Source organism: Dromaius novaehollandiae, chromosome 4, assembly GCF_036370855.1.
Source record: "Dromaius novaehollandiae isolate bDroNov1 chromosome 4, bDroNov1.hap1, whole genome shotgun sequence".
NCBI classification, from domain to species: domain Eukaryota; kingdom Metazoa; phylum Chordata; class Aves; order Casuariiformes; family Dromaiidae; genus Dromaius; species Dromaius novaehollandiae.
This window is the reverse complement of record NC_088101.1, coordinates 75,369,792-75,387,647: the sequence shown is the minus strand read 5'-3', so window position 1 is coordinate 75,387,647 and position 17,856 is coordinate 75,369,792. Positions and strand designations below refer to the sequence as shown.

The 17,856-nt window shown below is 39.8% G+C and overlaps 1 protein-coding gene across 1 annotated transcript; it reads left to right on the top strand.

Moving 5' to 3' along the window:
- Nucleotides 1-12,281: 12,281 nt before the first annotated feature.
- On the top strand, nucleotides 12,282-17,856 carry GRPEL1 (GrpE like 1, mitochondrial). Its single transcript, XM_026121969.2, has 4 exons — nucleotides 12,282-12,424; nucleotides 12,881-13,049; nucleotides 14,638-14,719; nucleotides 16,857-17,856. Exons 1-4 carry the CDS (start codon nucleotides 12,354-12,356, stop codon nucleotides 17,201-17,203), a joined length of 669 nt encoding a protein of 222 aa, XP_025977754.2. The 5' UTR covers nucleotides 12,282-12,353; the 3' UTR covers nucleotides 17,204-17,856.

Below are 17,856 nucleotides of genomic sequence, written 5' to 3'. Positions count from 1 at the left end.
ACAGATACCCCAGTTCAAAAGCATCACTGATTTGAATTGCTTTTACACGTATGTTCTCTAGTTGTATTTGAAATAACTCACCTCAAACTTTGGCTACAAGGCTGCAGTTCTGGTGACTAATGGGCTTACAAGCAATACACACGTGCCTGCTAGCAGAAGGGTTAGTTTCGTCCAAACGTATTTTAGGGTTGCTAAAGTTTCATATGAATATAGGATCAAAGCCAATGAAGGATTATTTTTACCTCTCATTGCAAGACATGAGAAAATAACATAATTCATGTTTCTGAAATACTTTGGAGATACAAAGTTACTCATAAATACATCCTGAAAACATGCCAGAGATTTATATATTTCAGTCACTATGTCTTTGGGTGCCAAAAGCTCCATTAACAATACAGGTGCAACTCAACAGTAGGAAAATGACCAGTTTGACAAAACTCAGCTGATCACCATCAAACCAAAAATGCTTGTTTCTTCATTCCCTAGGAAAGAAAGAAGCATCAGTCTCATTTTACAAATAAACTAACAAAGATTGAAAGACAAGAATTTTAGTGATATTAGATGACTGAAGAGGCATGTTTTGAAGAGCTTACAGGCAGGTAACCTCCATTGAGCTCAACAAAAGTTGGGGGACTCAGGTTTTCAAAAATCTGCCTAAAATGACTTGTTTTCATTAGCACAGCAAGTTAGATCATAAAGTCATAATTGTAAAGTCATAAATAAAACTTTGGGGGCCCAGCCCTGTACCTTAGGAATAAAAGTACCCTCCCCACCTCGAAGCTGATAATGTCTCTTCACACACTTTTTTATATTGGATTCAGCCGAGCAAATTGGTCATACTCTAATCTAAAATATTGACTGCAAAAGGTTCTGAAATGTAAGGAGTTTAAAATTTGAACTTTGGATTCATGTCATCTCTAGTGCTAATTTTCAGCAGCTTATGTCTGACCTATTGCCTTTGCTTCACAGTCCCAATACCCTCCATTTCAATGTCCTTAGGCTGCTGAATTATCACTACAGTTCCTTCTTTCCAAGATAAGTCACTTTTCACATTTTTATGCCCTCTATATAATTTCTATCACCTCAGGAGCAGGAAAATCTCCCAAGCAGTGTTAGCATCTCAGCTGCTAGCTTCCCATGTTTTAAATTAATATTTACAATGTTAATAAAAAATTCATACTTACCATGGCAACCTGTATCACACACACACTGCTGATGAGAGCATCCATTAAAAATAAATAAAAATCAGACACAAATATGAAGCATACACATTTCTGGACATATTTCCAAGGAAAGAGAAAAAAAAGAATCAGCTTATTAAAAATCCAGATTTGCATGTCAATAGAAGGTAGGTTTGAACATGAAATGTTGGGGGTGAAATATGAATATTGAGTTGACAGAGGACTTAATTTGGGGCTATACAGCCTAAGAGGGAGAAAATGGATAATCATCAAAACAGAAGCAGTGTGTCAAATTTCAGTTTGATCCTATTTCTGTGTAAACCTTATTTTCCTCTGCTCATTTCTGACAGTTTTATTTCATTACAATAGAAACTTCGGAAAAACTCCCATCAGCCAATTTTATTTTGCATCACTGATTGTTTTTTATAACCACAGAAATGTTTTGATACAACGATGGAAACTTACTTAGTAAAAAACAAAAACAAAGAACCCTGTGATCCCTGGACCGTCTGCAGGAGATACTAAATTTCTACACCTCACGGGTACTAACACCAATTTGTTTCTGTGGAAGGCTTTTGCCTAAACGCTTAATGTGATAGAGAACTGCAGGCTAAATTACATTATACAGAACAGCAACCTTCCTCTGAAGCAACATTTACACTTAAGCTTATCCCGGCAACGTAAAAGCCACAGATTCCAATTACTGTGCTCCTCCAACCCATGTGGCTCTAATCACACAAAGAGCTGCAGAGGTAAACACAGTTTAAGGGTTTTCCCTTAAATTCACTGGTTCCTCCTGTGAAATTACCCACATATATCTGGTAAAGAACTGTACCATAAAGGAACAAAAATCACCTCCATGGTATATGAGGCCAGACTGAGCAACAACAGTATCTCTGAGACGAATCATCCTGGGAAGTGGAGTAAGAGAGAGAACACACTGAGAAAGAGCTTGGCAACCTCTCATGGATACCATTACGTGAGATACGTTCTCTCTTCCCGAAGCTTCCCACTGGCATATGAATGTGGAAAATGAAAGTGGTTTGGACCAGCATCCCTCTACCAATGATCCCTACTAATTAGCTCATCAAGAGGAAGCTTTCACTGCTGCTGTCTAGCTGTACATTAAGAGATCATTACTATAACCCTCTGCCACATACCACAAGCAGTTGCCTCTAGTGCAATGCCATAAACTGTTAATGTTTCGGAGATAATGGGTCGCAGAAGGGCAATTTTATCTGATCATTCATGGAGTGTATGTTGTATTCAACTTGAAGGAAAGAAACTCTGTTTGAGTGTAGTTCCTCCTAGAAGAGCAAGGTAATCTGAGGCAGGCCACTCTCATGCCTAGCACTGCTGATTTCCATAAAATTACAGCAAGGATAAACTTAGCTCTGTACAATAAAAATAAGAACTTCATTGCAGTTAAACAATTTCACCTGGACTCTACCTCCCGTGAAGAGAAACAAAACATCAGAGGAGGAATATTCAGTACGGCTTATATATATATTATATATATATATATGGCATACATATATATTTTTTGCTCTCGATGCCAGTTAGTGCCAAATAATAGAAATATTCTCAGAGCAGTAAAAAAACCAATAATTCCTATGCTTCCTGCTCTTCTTTAGCTGGAGCAGAAAGATTTCAAAACATCATGAATTATGTTTTATACAGGGCTTTTATTGGCAATGACTTTTTTCCCCAACATGAATAAATTTTGGGAAAAGGCCTGCTGTCCTAGCAAAGCAGAGAATACATAAGATACGATTTGTTTTTATTGATTTTCAAAGGCAGTTACAGAACACAAGCTAGAGTATAAGAGGAATATATTACTTAAATATTTTCACAAGTATGTTCCTCTCACTGCAGATCTTTAGGAAAATAATAGAAGATCTTTCCAATCTGCTGTTCACTGTCTGTCACTTCTATACAGCATAAGGCAACATTTACCATCAAACATGATGAGTTTTATTTCCAGTATGTCAGAGCACCTGGTAAGCATCTATGGTTTAATTATATAAATCAACATTAGCCTTTTTTAACAAGTGGGAACAAATACACAAACCTTGACATGACTGAAGAGAGATATAAACTATAATATGGGGATAATACCACACCTTTGTATTGCCATTTCTAGTACTATGTGCTTTATAAATGATGAAATATATTTTAAGTGTTCAGTTCAGTCTGGGATACACACTGATATGCAAGTCAAACAGATATGCTAGTATCCTGACCCTGAGTTAACGTGACCATTATATGTATTTGTGTGTGTACCATATACTTTCATCTCTGTTACCAATGTACGTTAGAGAGCCCAAGAAATATCAAGGATAAGCAATGAGCATTTGACATGTCACAAATCTTGCTGGAGAAGGAATAGCTGATCTGGGAATAGCACACTGAACTTCTGCTAAGGTGTATGAAGTCTTCACTGAGGCCTTCTTCCTTTTCACTCATCCCAGATATTCCACCTTACTTCTTATTCACTTACAGGTAACTGGTTGTCCAAACAAGCTGCACAAGGAGACCCTTAAGGAGCATCCCAAACCTTCTTAGGCAGATGGTTGGTTCAAAATTCTGTTTCTGATGGTTTTTTTGGGTTCAGAGCAAGAAGAACATTCCAGCGAACCATTAGAAATTCAACAGGGAATACAAGGATGCAGTCAGATGACCAAAATGAAGCTTATGGTGACCTCAAATTTCTAGCCAGCTCAGAAGATAGAGCACAAAACAGAAGGGTCAGAAGACAGGATATCTCCAGAAACAGCAGGCTAAACCGCAGGCAAGAATCATGGTCACAAATGCTGAGTGAAGCAGATGAAAGCAGTCAGGGAAAACAGACTGAAAACGAGGACAGCAAGCCAAAGGCCTCATGATGACCCTGGAAGGTAGACTGGAAAGGGCATAAACAATTTTGCCAAGAGCTAAGCGGACACACAAACACAGGAAGATGCGCAAGCAGACAAGCTCCGATGATGCAGAACTGGATACTGACTGCAGAATAGAGAACAACTTGCGGTGTCCTAAACACTACTGAAGGCTCTTCTTAGGACACATTCAGAGGGGCTTGTACCCTTGTACCATTGCAGTGGTATGGCTGACGTACTAGGGGTAAAACTGTGGCTTACAGAATTTCTGGAGAAGTATTTGCTAGAACTGATGTTAGACAAGTGATTCAGGTGCCTAAAAATAGACATCTAAAGCATTCTAAATGAGACACCAGCATGGGGCTGGTGGAAACCGTGCAAAACTTAGGTAAGACCTGTGCCCTTCTGGAGCAGCTGCTGGAGGCCAGGGGGCTTATGCAGGGTGTCTAGAAGGGGGCTACACATGTTTAGTATCTGAATTGCTCACCTTGTGCAAAAAAAGGAGAATGCTGCTGAGAACGCAAACAACGTATACGGAAATTCCACAGTGGCATCACTGGCTGAACAAAGTGAAGCCTGACACTCAACTTGTCTCTTGACACTTTGTAAATTAAAATACTATTTGATTTTAACATGATATTGCTGTTCCCAGACTAATACTACTTCTGTCTCAAATTGCATGTCATCTCAACTTCTCTACTCCAAATCATTTCTCTTCCAGAAAGAAATATAATAAATTTCACACAAAAACAAGGCTTCAAATAAAGGAGCACTTATAAGGTGAATAGAGAAATGCAAGAAATGACGCTCCAGAAAGTCCCTAAACAGCGTGAGATTTCACAGTGGGACATCAAATTTCCTAGAAGAATACATAAATGCTGACAGCCTCTGCATTTAGTCAATTCTACAGAAACAGGCTTATCTAAACCAGAGGTTTAGATTTTTTTTTATTATTTATTTTAGGCTACAGATTTATCTACAGATTTGTTATCTACAGAATTTCATCTAAACAAACAATGAAATATATCAAGTAAAAAATGATGAACATACAACCCCCTGTAAAATGTAGTCTTACAGTTATCAGACTACTACAAATTTTCCTGAACTGCAACTGAACAGCCTATCTCAAGACCAAAACACTTATGTGTATAAATACAGATTAGATGCACAATTTCAGCTATTCCATTTGAAAATTTTTGCCCATGGCTTTCATAAAATCTATTCGGAGCTTAAAATACTGGTATTTCTCTATGTCAATAGTATGTATGCTATAACACAAAATAGAGAGAACGAGAAGAGAAGATGCAGAGATGCAGTCAGAGTGCATTTACAGTTTGCACAGCATTTAACCCAATGTAGGGCTTATCTAGTACTGTGCAAATGGAGGAAGGAAAATGTGTTCTTCCTCCCCTTTAGTCACTCTGCCTGAAAAGCTGAGACTGCCTTAAGTCATCATCTAAGCTTATCGGTACTTTGCTCTTACTTAATGATCTGCAGAGCCCTTGACAAAGGCAAGCAGTATATGAAAAGCAAAAACTTGAGTATATTTGTTTGCTACTTAAGAATTGCTCCCAGTTAGGAACACATTCCTTACAAACCAGGAGGGATAACAAGGATTTTGCCATTAATGCATAGCTATTTCCTGTGTTGTACTCTTGCTTAACGTTGTTTGAAGCTGTGCTGGCCAAGACTATATAGTTTAGCCGGGGTTTACTGAAAAACTGGCTCTGAAAGTTATTTGTAACATGGAGAAGCATGAGAAGCATGAGAACAGAGCCTCATGAGTCTTGTCACGTGCTCCTCTGTCAGAAGGCACAGCATCTACTTTATGGCTCTCAAAGGGAGCTCTGAAGCCTCAAGTTCTCATTTATACACCTTTCACACAACCGGTGTTGTACAAAGGTATTTACAATTGCTATCAAAAGACAACAGCCAACAGTCTAGAACAACTCCTTCTTTTCAAAATAGCAGAAAAGTTGTAGAATCAATTTGCAGACAGTCACGTTAGTGTCTGCAGAGCAGTACAGAGCTGTACGAGGTATAAGCTCCCTCAGATACTAGTTGCTTTCCAGAAGCACAAACAGCTCAGAGGTAATTAGCATGAGTTAATTTACCCTGATACCCAAGCAGGTTTCCTAGCATATACAGAACTCTTGGCTACTTCCACACTACTATCAGTGCCCAACTTCTTTAACGTTAGCTGGAGTAGATCAGTGCTACAAAAGACATTATCGTAACAATAGTATAGATATATCCTTTGGTTTATATGTATAACATACATAATTTGGAAGATTAAAACATTAACAGCTTATAACTGCAACAGAATCTTAAATAAATAAATCTATGTATTTATCCCATTTTCCTTAGAATTACTCCAGGATAACTATTGTTTTCATTTTCCTCAGCTCTTTCAAACTTGCAAGCCTCATTCTCAAGAAGGGAGTGGATTTTAATAGTTATAGCATGACAATAATTTTATTTATTAAGACTTTGCCAGCCAAGGCACCTGAGGAGTCATACAAAAGTAATAAACACATATTTAAAAAGACACAATGGAAATGCCATTTTAAAAATAGATTTAAAATACAAATTAAGCAAGCAAAGAAAGCAAGTCTAATAAACTACAGAACAGTACTAGCCAGACAAAAGCTATAAGCTCTTTGAAATGTAAGTATTTGCTTGGTTCAGTAATACAGAGGAATTGAAAGAGAAGCCACGAGGGGCAGGAGTTCTCCACCTTAATATTTTACCCCAGCCCATGCATAATTATCAACTGTTGTTATCATGAGCATATGCATCTCCAGAAATGTATACAGTGCTGCTGAAGGAAGGTTTAGTATCAAAAAGGTGAAGATGTCCTTGACCACAAAGAATGATAAGGTCTTAGGCAAGGATAGCTTGAGCAAAACCTGAGAAAGAGTCTGAGTAAGCAGAGATTGAAGAAATGCATTAAAGAGGCTATTCCACTCCAAACAGGAGCAGACATAATGATGGATAGTGCAGAGCAGAAGACAGAAGAAGAAAGGATAGCATAAGCCTCGGCAAATTCAAAATACCAAAAATGGGTTCTCAGGGCAACGAGAAGTAGCTTGTCCAGACAGATCAGAGCAAGACAATGCAGAGAGCGGCAGTGGGAGCTGGAATCGGCAGAAAGATTATGTAGTTTAAGGGACAACAATGAAATTCCTACTTAACAGCAGGAAAGTACAGATTCCCTTCCTCATACTTCAATTTCTAAACATCTGGCACAAGAGCATTCACAGTGCTGAACCAACAATATTCAACAGTTTCTGAATGATTAACAATACATCAATTTGAGGCGATTCATAAACCTGAGATGACCTTTTAAACAGCAATGAAAATATTCTGAGTGATTAGTATTGCAAACTTAGAGCAGCCACGCTCTTGCTTTCCAGAAAAGCTGCAAGCACTATAGATGACCTGCTAGATAATGACAATCAAGAAGTACATGATGAGGGCACACATTGCTATTGTGGACTTACATAATGTACTGCTAGTGGAGATAAAAATAAAGCACTTGTGTTTCTGAGATGCAGCCTCGTTAGATCACTGAAACTGGACAATAAATCTAACAATAATTATATCATTATCAAGAACTGTGGATGTAAAGCAAGGGTTTTCATGCAGATCTGTCTGTACCTGTCCGGTACAGGTTTTGCATTCAAGTAAACTCCAAAACCTGGCATTATAGCACAGCTATCAGTGGCAGAACCCAACCGATTTTGAGGAAAAATCTGAAACCCTCCAGGTTTCACCAGTCTAACCTCAGGGATAAGCTCTTATCAGAGGGTTGAAGTCATGACCTCGCAGAAACTTGTGGCACAGGAATAAAGTGTGAAGCACTCGTTTAAGGACAGGTTTAAGTTCAGGTTCAGGGATTGTGACTTCTACCTAAAGCACCAAAAGGATATTAGGCAGACTTTATCTAAGTGGCAGTTAGGTTTTTGGAAGCTTTTCATTCTCTCCCATTCCAGCTCTTCTTAGCTGAACTCTTTGTCCCCATTCTGGCCAGACCCACAAAACTGGCCCCACCTAGCTAGATTGGGATTGAATGGAGCATAGCAAGAGTCCCAGAGGAACGTTCGCCCACTCATTTAAGAAAGCACAGACACACAATTAAAAGCCCCTGCTTGGTTTCTATAGAAGCTAAATAAAAGCAGAAGATAACCTTTTTAAATTTCGCTTTATGCTTCTTGTATTCATAGCTCTTCAATATCCTTGCATAACATCAGCCGTGTGAGCATTCCCCCTTTGCTAGACAGTCTAATGCACAAAGAACAGCATACTTATGAAGCTGAACTATGAATCAGAGCACTAAAACATCCTGCCTAAACAGAGCTCCGTGCATCAGCCCAACCAACCGTGCAGCTCGACATCCTGTCAGTCATCAGAAGAAATATGTAAAAAGCAAGGGAGAAACATTTGCACAAGTCACACTTGAGCAATAAATAGCCAGGCCTCAGGCTTTTACAGTGCTACTGGCAGCCCATTTGCCTAGCACCTGGCTTGGCAGTCTTTCAGCATATAACACTGCTTTTGACTAACAGGAATTACTTGTACACAAGGGCAGCAGAAATGGACCCACAGCTACTAATTCATCAAAACCTAAAGAAAAATTAAGAAAGAAAGAACAATGTAGCCCTGAATGTCATAATGTCATTCCTATAATAGTACTTCCACTGTTAGCCTTTGTACGAAATGGAGGACATGGACAACTGCTGTCCTCCTGGTAAATGTGACAAAGACGAAAGGGGGGGGACCCAGCCAACACAGCTGACCTCCACTTCCAACAAAGTTGTTCTGGTAAGTTGAAAGACAACAATTTATTTTTAAGAAAAATACTAAGAAAGTCAATGGCGCCACACTAAGAGTTCATGAAAATCACAATTGATTTGAAAACCCTTCCCTCAAGGGTCAATAATACTGTCTTGAGGCAGAAAGCCACATTAGCACAATAGTAGATTGTTTCTGTGCCTTGAACAACTTGGTTCTGACTGGGAACTAGTAGCTTCCCTTAAGATAAGATAGATGATGCTTGATTGACATAATTATTCCATTTTTATATCCCCAGGAACGTTACAGTACATTCATGAGTACCTCTGATAACACGAGGACTAAGAGAGCAAACCATAACTGACAGCCAGATTTGTAAATCCTTGGGACACTGGATGACTTATAAAGGCACATTATAATAAATTTTCTCTGAAATTGCAGCATGCTGCTTTGGGGCAGGATCCCTCCAGTGTCCTCCTAGGAATGGAACTTTTCTTATTATAAATTGCTCTAATTAGCTCTCTTCAGAGCCCTGTGGCTATAACTATTAGATTTCCAACACAGAGACAACATACTCCAGGCAACAAGATGGTTACAAAATGTACCTTTCAAATTAGTTAGCAAAAAGCTGAGAACCAGACAGTCCTCCTTATAATACAGAATCACACTTTGTATTCTGATTTTCTGACAGATTTATGGAGAAACTAGGCAGAAAGCAGATAGTACACATTCTCTCTTGGAAGATATTTCTTAAAAAGTTTGCACTAAAATTCTGAATGATTTACCATCTTAGTAGTGCTTAAATTAAAGGGAAGTAAGATTCTACCGGCCACCCTACCCGCACCCCTACATTTCACTAGATGGGATGTAACATTTCTGGATCCAAGTAATTATTCACAAACTTTATTGTCCTCAGTCTACAGTGGATCCAGGGTGTAGATGACCCTCAGTCTCAATAATCCTTCTAGAGGAAATAATTCTTATTATTCTATACACAAGGATTGGTCTCTTAATTTTACAATAGATATCTTCCTACAACAGGCTATAGCATGTTAAAGGTAAGTGGTCTTATCTGAGATTTTTTCCAAAGGGCACAAGTGTGAATAATAAGTTTTTCTGCATTGCTGAATAGTTCAGTAACATTCTTGCAGCTAAATTAACATTTTTTAATTTGATTTGGTTATTTCCTGATAACTGGCTTGAAAGGTCACAGCTAGAATATTTCCAAAGATATTCTGGTATTTTCTGTTCCACTTGTGCCCACCATAGTTCAATATTTGGTTTTGACTAGAATGACATATAACATATCCAATGAGAGAAGATACGGTACTCTTTTGCTTTTGCCCTCAAAACATTAATAATACTGTTGCAGTTCATATTTGAAACATAAATGTAAAGGCATTCTGTTTGCTGGTTGAATATCAATGCACTGTACTGTAGCATTAGGAGACAGAACTACTGTTTCTATCAGAGAAATAGAAATATCTTAAATTTTCATTTAAACTTTTCAAGCACAAATCTTGCATATATGTCATTTTTCATCTCAAAGGAGTACAAGTTTCTTTACTACAAGTGCAATACTAATAATAAAAAAGAGACTTAATATTCATCTGACATTCTGAATTTTCAAAATATCACAGAAATTCCCTTGTGCTCTCTAAACAACTTTCTTGTAAGGTACTGAAAGATTGCTACCCTTAATTTGTAGTTGTAGAAATGTGGAAATGAGGTTAAATAATTGCACAAGGCCACAAAGGGAATCACTAGAGGAATAGGGACTAACATCCAGAATTCTTGATTCTACCTCTATCATACTAATTAGAGGTTAGATTCATTTTTAACCACATCAAGTTGAAAAGCAGCACCTGGTTAACATCTTAGGATTTACGATGAGCATTACTTATTGTCAAATATCATTCAAATCTGGCATTTATGTGGAGAGCAAAAGACCGCTTGAGAGTGAGGGGACTATTCAAGAACAGCACTACACTTGTCACCAACACCTGTGACTGCCAACCAGGCCAGGCAGCAGCCGATGAACACTCCTTAGCTGAGTATAAAACAAATGAACCCACTAGGTGGCACTACAAGTAAAGCAAAACTGGCTGGAAAAGTCAGCACAAAGCTTGAAAGCCCTTTTTTGTTAGGTATAGTTCTATATTTTAAGGGCAAATGTAAACCACCTGAGGGTGGACTTGCCTCACTTTGCATTGTGCAATGCCCAGAGAAATGGGGCTTCCAGCTCCCAGACCTCTCAGTACTGCCTTAATACAATAATGATGCTTTTGAAAGTGGGAAGGTACTTACAGACATCACCACTCATAAAGCAAACAAGCTCCCTGTAATCTTGCATGCCTTTTTTTTGTGCTGCATCTGCTTCTTAGTCTTGATCCATTAGCACCTGTGCCAGCTGTAGGTTTTTCTTGACAGCTGTTGAAGTTGAGAAAATCACACCAAAAGTCACTTTCAGGGTGGAATGACTTGGAAAATTTGCTTGCAAAAAGCTCCTGAGCTCTCATTTGGGGTAAATGGGTCCTAACACAGAAATGAATGTGTTTCAGAAGTTTTGAGTCCAATATATTTTACTCAATCATTAGTCAGACTTTGTGGCAAGGGGTTCTTCTCAGCCTCCTGTTATCAATCATTAATCAAGCACAACTTCCAGAGATGGCAGCAGCAGGGAGTGAAGAAAACCTACATGCAAAGGGTGTCAGGGGAAAACAACAGACAAGAAAGATGAGACAGGCAGACTGGCTGGCTGTGTTTTGTAAGGAAATAATAATCATCTCCCCAGGAAACACTTAAAAATCATCATACGTGAAGACTCAATTTCCTTCTCTGTCTCATTTCTTCATGGCTTCTGCTGGTATCTGCCTTTATGACTCTCCTCATTTTTCTCCTTGTTCTCTCTGATCCTGCTACGGTATTATCTGTATCTTTAACAGATTCTACACCTTTTTTTTAAGTATTATAGGGGCAAAGCTTGGAATTTCTGGCTTATCTACTTGCCAGAAAGCAGCAGCTGGATAGTGAGAGCAGTATGGAAACACCATCCTGTGGCATTTACTCTTTTTCTTTGCTTTGTGCTGCACAGGCAAGCACTTTGCCAGTATCAGTGTAGTACCAGCAAGCAATGATCACTGACATGAAAAAACCCACAAATTGCAAAACCACTTGCTCATTCTGATCTTAGAGGTATTGCCTGTTGTAAACCAAGAGTGTATACTGGTACACTTCTGGTTCTTCCAGATCTGCTCGGAAGGTAAAAGGAGAAGCCCACATCCTCCGCCACAGCGCGGGGGGGCACTCAAGCTTGCTGCAGGCCCCGGAAGAGCTGCAAGTCTCACCCGCCTCCTCGCCGCGCGCTCCCGTTCCCGCCCCGGCGATTGGCCACCCGCCGCATCACTCGCAGCGCGGCCGCTCGCCTATTGGCGGGCGGGGCGGGGCGGGGCGGGGCAGGGCGCGCAGGGGTCGGTTGCGGCGGCCCGGGCAGGGAGGAACCATGGCGGCCGTGGCCCACTGCGTGCGGGGTGCGCTGCGCTCGCGCTACCCGCTGCTGAGCCTCTCGCTGAGGTGAGGGGCGCGCCGCCGCCCGGGCATGGTGCGGCCGCTCCGCGTCCGTCCTCGTTCTTGTCCTCCCCCTCCCCCTCCCCCTGCCCCTGCCCCTGCCCCGCGCTGCGGGCCGCCCCGCCAGGCCCCCTTCCCCCAGCAGCCGCGGGAGGCCTCGGCCCCGGCGCCGCTCTGGGGCGCCCCGTCTGCACCCGCCGGGGGAAGGGCGGCTGGTGCGGCCCCCAGCGCCCCCCGGAGGGGTCCCGGCAGCGCCCAGGTGCACGGGGCTTCCTTGTGGCCTCCTGAGCACGGATTCTGGCAGCAGTTTTCACGGGCCTAGAACTGCTGCATGAGCTCTTGCTTTAACGTGGGGATTTAGTAGGCATTGAAGCACCAGTATGTCCAGAAAATGCTAATGTCCTCTAATGTAAGCAGCTGATTAAGGTCCAAGTGTTTTGTTTTGTTTTGTTTTTGCCTTAGGACTTCTCCACGACTGCTTTGTGTAGCAACACAACAGAAAAATACCAGCCAGAATTTGGAAGAGGACCAGAGACAGAGTCAAAATGAGCAGAAGGCTGAACTGAGCTCTGCTGAGAAAATGTCAGCTGAAGAAAAGGCAAAACTGGAAGAACAGCTAAAAGAAGTTACTGTAAGTGTCTTTTGGTCAGTCAGTGTGCATGTGTTACAAACTGCATACCTAAGAGTGTCCATGGCAGGTGCTCTGTGCACAGTCTGGATAGGGCTGTGTGGCTGCTGCTTAGTTCATGAATAAAGTTTGGATGTGATAATTTCATTAAACTTAAGACTAGATGTACTACAAGACCTGGGATGTATCTTGCATCCAAGAAGAAGATAGAATATTTTTGCTCAGTTTCGTTTAGATTTCTGGATGGAATTCAACCTCCTTCAGCCTGAAATTTTGTTAATTTAGCTTCACTGCCTTAATTCACTTAGGTTTCTGCTCAGCGGAAAAATAATTTTGGGAAGTCTTGTAAAGGATTTTAGTGCATCTTTGGGGTAGGTGTTTGTGTGCATTGAGAACAAGATTTCTGAAAACATAGCTGCAGACTTATCCAAAGGTTGAGGTTAATGATGCTTAGCTTCTCTGTGATAGTGCGCTTACTAAAGTGCTTAGAAAGTGGGAGTTTCAGCTCTTCTCTGTGGGAGAGTCTTTTAAACACAAGGCTGAAGTGTCATGCTCCCTCTCTCTGGCCTAATGAATCTTGCATTCTCTCCCATGCATGATTTCAGCAGAGGGTGAAGAATGCCCTAAGAGATGGGAGGTGTCAATTAAACAAAGATATTGATTTTCTGGATAAGTATTTTATGTAGAATGTCCTTCTAGAGTGTTTGAGATGTTGAGAAGTAACCCAGAATCTTCTCTAGAAACAGTGCCTATAGATCATAAGTGGATTGAGATTCCTTTCTGAAGCACTGAAGGACAGAACTGAGGTGTTACTTAACATCTCTATGGACAGGATTTTCTATTGGCTACCTAAGGCGGATCTTCAGACAACTCATTGACCATTTTTATTCAGTTCTGAGCTAATTAGCTTGTGAAAGTCAAGCATATTGAATGTGGAAGTCCAACACCGAGTTCTGGGTTAGGTGGTGAAGCACTCAACCTGAAGTGCCTAAATTTTTTGGATTTAGGTCTTAGTATGTATGCTGCTCTCTAGCCGTCTTGCTGGAAACAGACCTTAACTTAACTTGATAACAGAAAACTTAGACTTCATAGTTTGTAAGGTTTGAAAAAACTGGAGGACACTGGTGTGGAGAGGAGAGAGGTGGCTTGAAAGGAATGGTTGGGTTTAATCTTGTTTGACACGGTTTCAGAATATCTTACGATTTACAAAGGCTTTCTCTGAACACATATCAGAAAAAGCAGAAATCTTTATTCATAAAACTTCATATATCCCTAGTGCTGAAAATTCCTGCCAGACTAATTTGTTGGCAAATACTGAGAGTCTGGAAACCCATCTTGCTTTCTTGCCCTTACTTTGTGCACTGAAATGAAGCCAAGATTTGCCTGTGTAGCAACGAAGCCAAGATTTGCCTGTGTAGCAACGATGATGTGATACTTGGCATGTTGTCTTCAAATTAATCTTTAAACTGTGGATTTAGGCCACGTCATTGTTTAAAATTCTATTTTATACTGAATATGCTTGTTTGAATTATTGACAAGTACTCAAACACCTGTAATGAAATCACTTCTGTAATTGTTTTTTCTTCTTCAGGACAAGTACAAGCGAGCCCTGGCAGATGCAGAAAACGTGAGGCAAAGAAGCCAGAAACTGGTAGAAGAGGCAAAGTTATACGGTCAGTGGAGACTGTGTGTATACTTGTGAGACCCAGGAATACTAGTATGCAATGCAAAGCCTGGAAACTAGCCCTCAGTTCTAACAAGTTGTACCTTCTGGATATTGTGGCTACTTGACTAAAAATATCTGAGGCAGAAAGATTTAAGTAGTTCCTTGTTTGTTTAAACTGATTTTGTCTCAGGATTATAATCATCTCACTAGACAAGGGTGATACTTGGTCTGTTGAAGTCAACAACTTGAAATTTTGGTTGAATTTGGGATCTAATTTTTTATAGTATGTACCACACTGAATTTTTCAGTAAGGTTTTTAGCCTGAAGTTTCTTTTTCACAGTCTCAAATTTTGAGCTTTCCTTCTGCCTGCTCCCCTTTCTTTCTTTCTTTTTTTTTCTTTCTTTTTTTTCCTTCAAGCCTTCTACATCTTAATGACTTTTCTGTTCTGTTGAAGGCCATAACTTTCAAACAGAGGTAATGCATTTCAGTGGCTGGATTTTTTTCAGTGATAGGCTTTGAGGAGTGCTAAAAGAACATCTTTCTTCAAGAGCCAGACCATTGATTTAAATGTCTGAGTTAGCTTTTTTTATGGTTCAAACACAAAGGTGTAAAACAGAGATTGTATGTATACACTGTAGCAGAAAGAGTGCTGTATCATCTCAGTGTTTGACTGTCACGCTGACTTGAAAAATGAATTGGCCTCTTTTGCCACACACTATACACAGCTATATAGTTTAATTCGGAATACAGGAATTTAATTTCTGAAGACAGGGTCATCAGTTATTATCAGCTGTGAGGGAAAAGCTTTTCTCAGTTGCATAGTATTCTAGCACAGTTTTCATGGATGTTTGAATGCTGCATCTTGAAGTTCATTTTCAATGACCATTTTTTCACTAATGTGATCCTTAGCACAGAAGGGCTTTGAGCCATGTCTAGGTCAGAGCTGCTATAATAGAAATAAATACATTTTTTTAATGAAAACTACATTTCAGATCATCATCATGACTGTAAATTTCATCGTTCATATGTGACTTTTTTTTTCTACTAAGGGAAGAGAAACTGAATTCTGAGACTTGCGTAGATCCACAGAGATGCAAAGTCTGCAGAGATAACTTACACAAAAAAAAAAAAACCCTTCTGAAAAATTTGGCTATTTGGTTTGATTCAGATGATTAGACAACTGGTTAATCTGTGATTGGCATAGATGCTTGAGTCCTAACCATAATTTTAGGTTTAATTTAAAAGTCTGATTAATTTGTTAACATTTTTAGAACTATTTGGACACTGTCAGTTACTGTTTTATGAAGAGCTCGAGTCCCTAAGGAATGTTAAAGTGACTCTTCTTCCTGAGAACCCGTTAGTCCCTATAAATCTTGCAGTTTAGTTCCCTTAGTTCTCTTTTGCATAAACTGAAGGCATGTCCTTTGGTAATGCTCGCATCACTTCTTGCTAGGGAAAATATATTTAAAATGTGAGCTGGAATTAGAAAGGCTGAGTGTGGCTAAAAGGAGCAAGTAAAGCTAACCAAAATGCAGTGCTCCTTGTCACTGACTTACCTCCATGTAGAAATGTGTTATTCTACTGAATATTTTTGATGTTTCATTATTTCTAGAGACAGTTTGCCTTAAATGACATTGGTCCATATTCTTTCAGTATGAGCTAGAGAACAGCTTCAGGACACAGACTTAGTTTAGGAATTACTCAGGTTCTACAAAGCACTTTACAAAGCAAGTTGCTTTCATTCAAGGAAGAACCCCTGTTCATCTCTTAGAGTCCTTATCAATCTGATTATGGAGAGAATGACATTAAGCCATCTGAAGGTTTTGATAACTTTTAGTTATAAACGTAACTGTTAAGGTCAGGTCACCAGCATAGCTTCAGCTCTTCTGAGTATTAAGTTGATTCCACCCTACAGAATTAGGGGAGGAATGTGGCTTGTAAGGAATCTGTAATAGTAGAGTCAAATAAATATAATAAGTAAAATTGGGAAGGACATTTTACACCAGCTGTTTATAATATCATACCTTGTTTAAAATCTAAAAATTTACAGATTATTGCTGTTTTCTTTTTTTTTTTTTTCTTTTTGAACATTTGTTTCTTTCACTGGATGAATCCCATTCCCTCTTCTTTTACTTCTTTACAGGAATTCAGAGCTTCTGTAAGGACTTACTAGAAGTTGCTGACATTTTGGAGAAAGCAACAGAAAGTGTTCCAGAAGAAGAAATTAAGGATGAAAATCCTCATCTGAAGAGCTTATACGAAGGTCTTGTCATGACAGAAGTACAGATTCAAAAAGTGTTCAAAAAACACGGCCTGCTCAGACTGAATCCTGTTGGAGCCAAGTTTGATCCCTACGAACACGAAGCGCTGTTCCATGCTCCCATGGAAGGGAAGGAGCCTGGCACTATTGCGTTAGTATCCAAGATTGGCTATAAGCTGCATGGGCGTACGCTGCGGCCTGCCTTGGTGGGTGTTGTGAAAGACGCCTAGCTGCTTAATTTGAGAATTTAAAATGCCATACAACTATTTAACAGCTGGATGGTTTTTCTCTTACATCACGCTTTCCTCCTTCCTCTGTCCCCTGAGAGAGGTTTAAATGAGCCAGTTGTGATCTTCCCAGTGAAAACGAAACGAACAATGAAATTGCACTGCTTAGTGGCCTTCAACATCAGTGTTCTATAAGGTCTAAAGATTCTTAAGTGTGAACTACAAAAGCCATTAAGCCCTCTGATGCTTCAGAAAACATTTAACAGAGTCATTGCTGCTGAAGGTGCGTTAAATTCAGAGGAACAAAACGCTCATGAGAATTCTTACATCTTGTGTTTGTCACTATCCAGAGTGCAAATCCAAACAGTTATTCAAACGCTTCCTTTTGTTTTGTAGGATCTAATATTGCAGAAGTGGGTGAAGTAGTACAAATAACCAGTTCCCTGCAAGTGTCCACCAGCTTTCACATGCTGTTGTGATAAATGCCTTTTTTTTTGTTTTGGTAATATGTCTATTCAGAAGTAGAGCCTCTCTCAACAACTGAAATTGCAACCTTTGTGAATTCTGACCTGTAAGGAAAAGGCAATGGAGAGTAGACATCTTTTGTAATTGCTCAGTCCTTTTTGTTCTGTATTAAAGTTGTCTCAAGAAAACCA

Bases quoted from the DNA above. Each gene is read 5' to 3' on its own strand.
- GRPEL1 (XM_026121969.2), top strand. From the start codon at position 12,354: ATGGCGGCCGTGGCCCACTGCGTGCGGGGTGCGCTGCGCTCGCGCTAC. The intron at 12,425-12,880 runs GTGAGGGGCGCG...TTTTTGCCTTAG, and splicing joins CTGCTGAGCCTCTCGCTGAG to GACTTCTCCACGACTGCTTT. The intron at 13,050-14,637 runs GTAAGTGTCTTT...TTTCTTCTTCAG, and splicing joins AACAGCTAAAAGAAGTTACT to GACAAGTACAAGCGAGCCCT.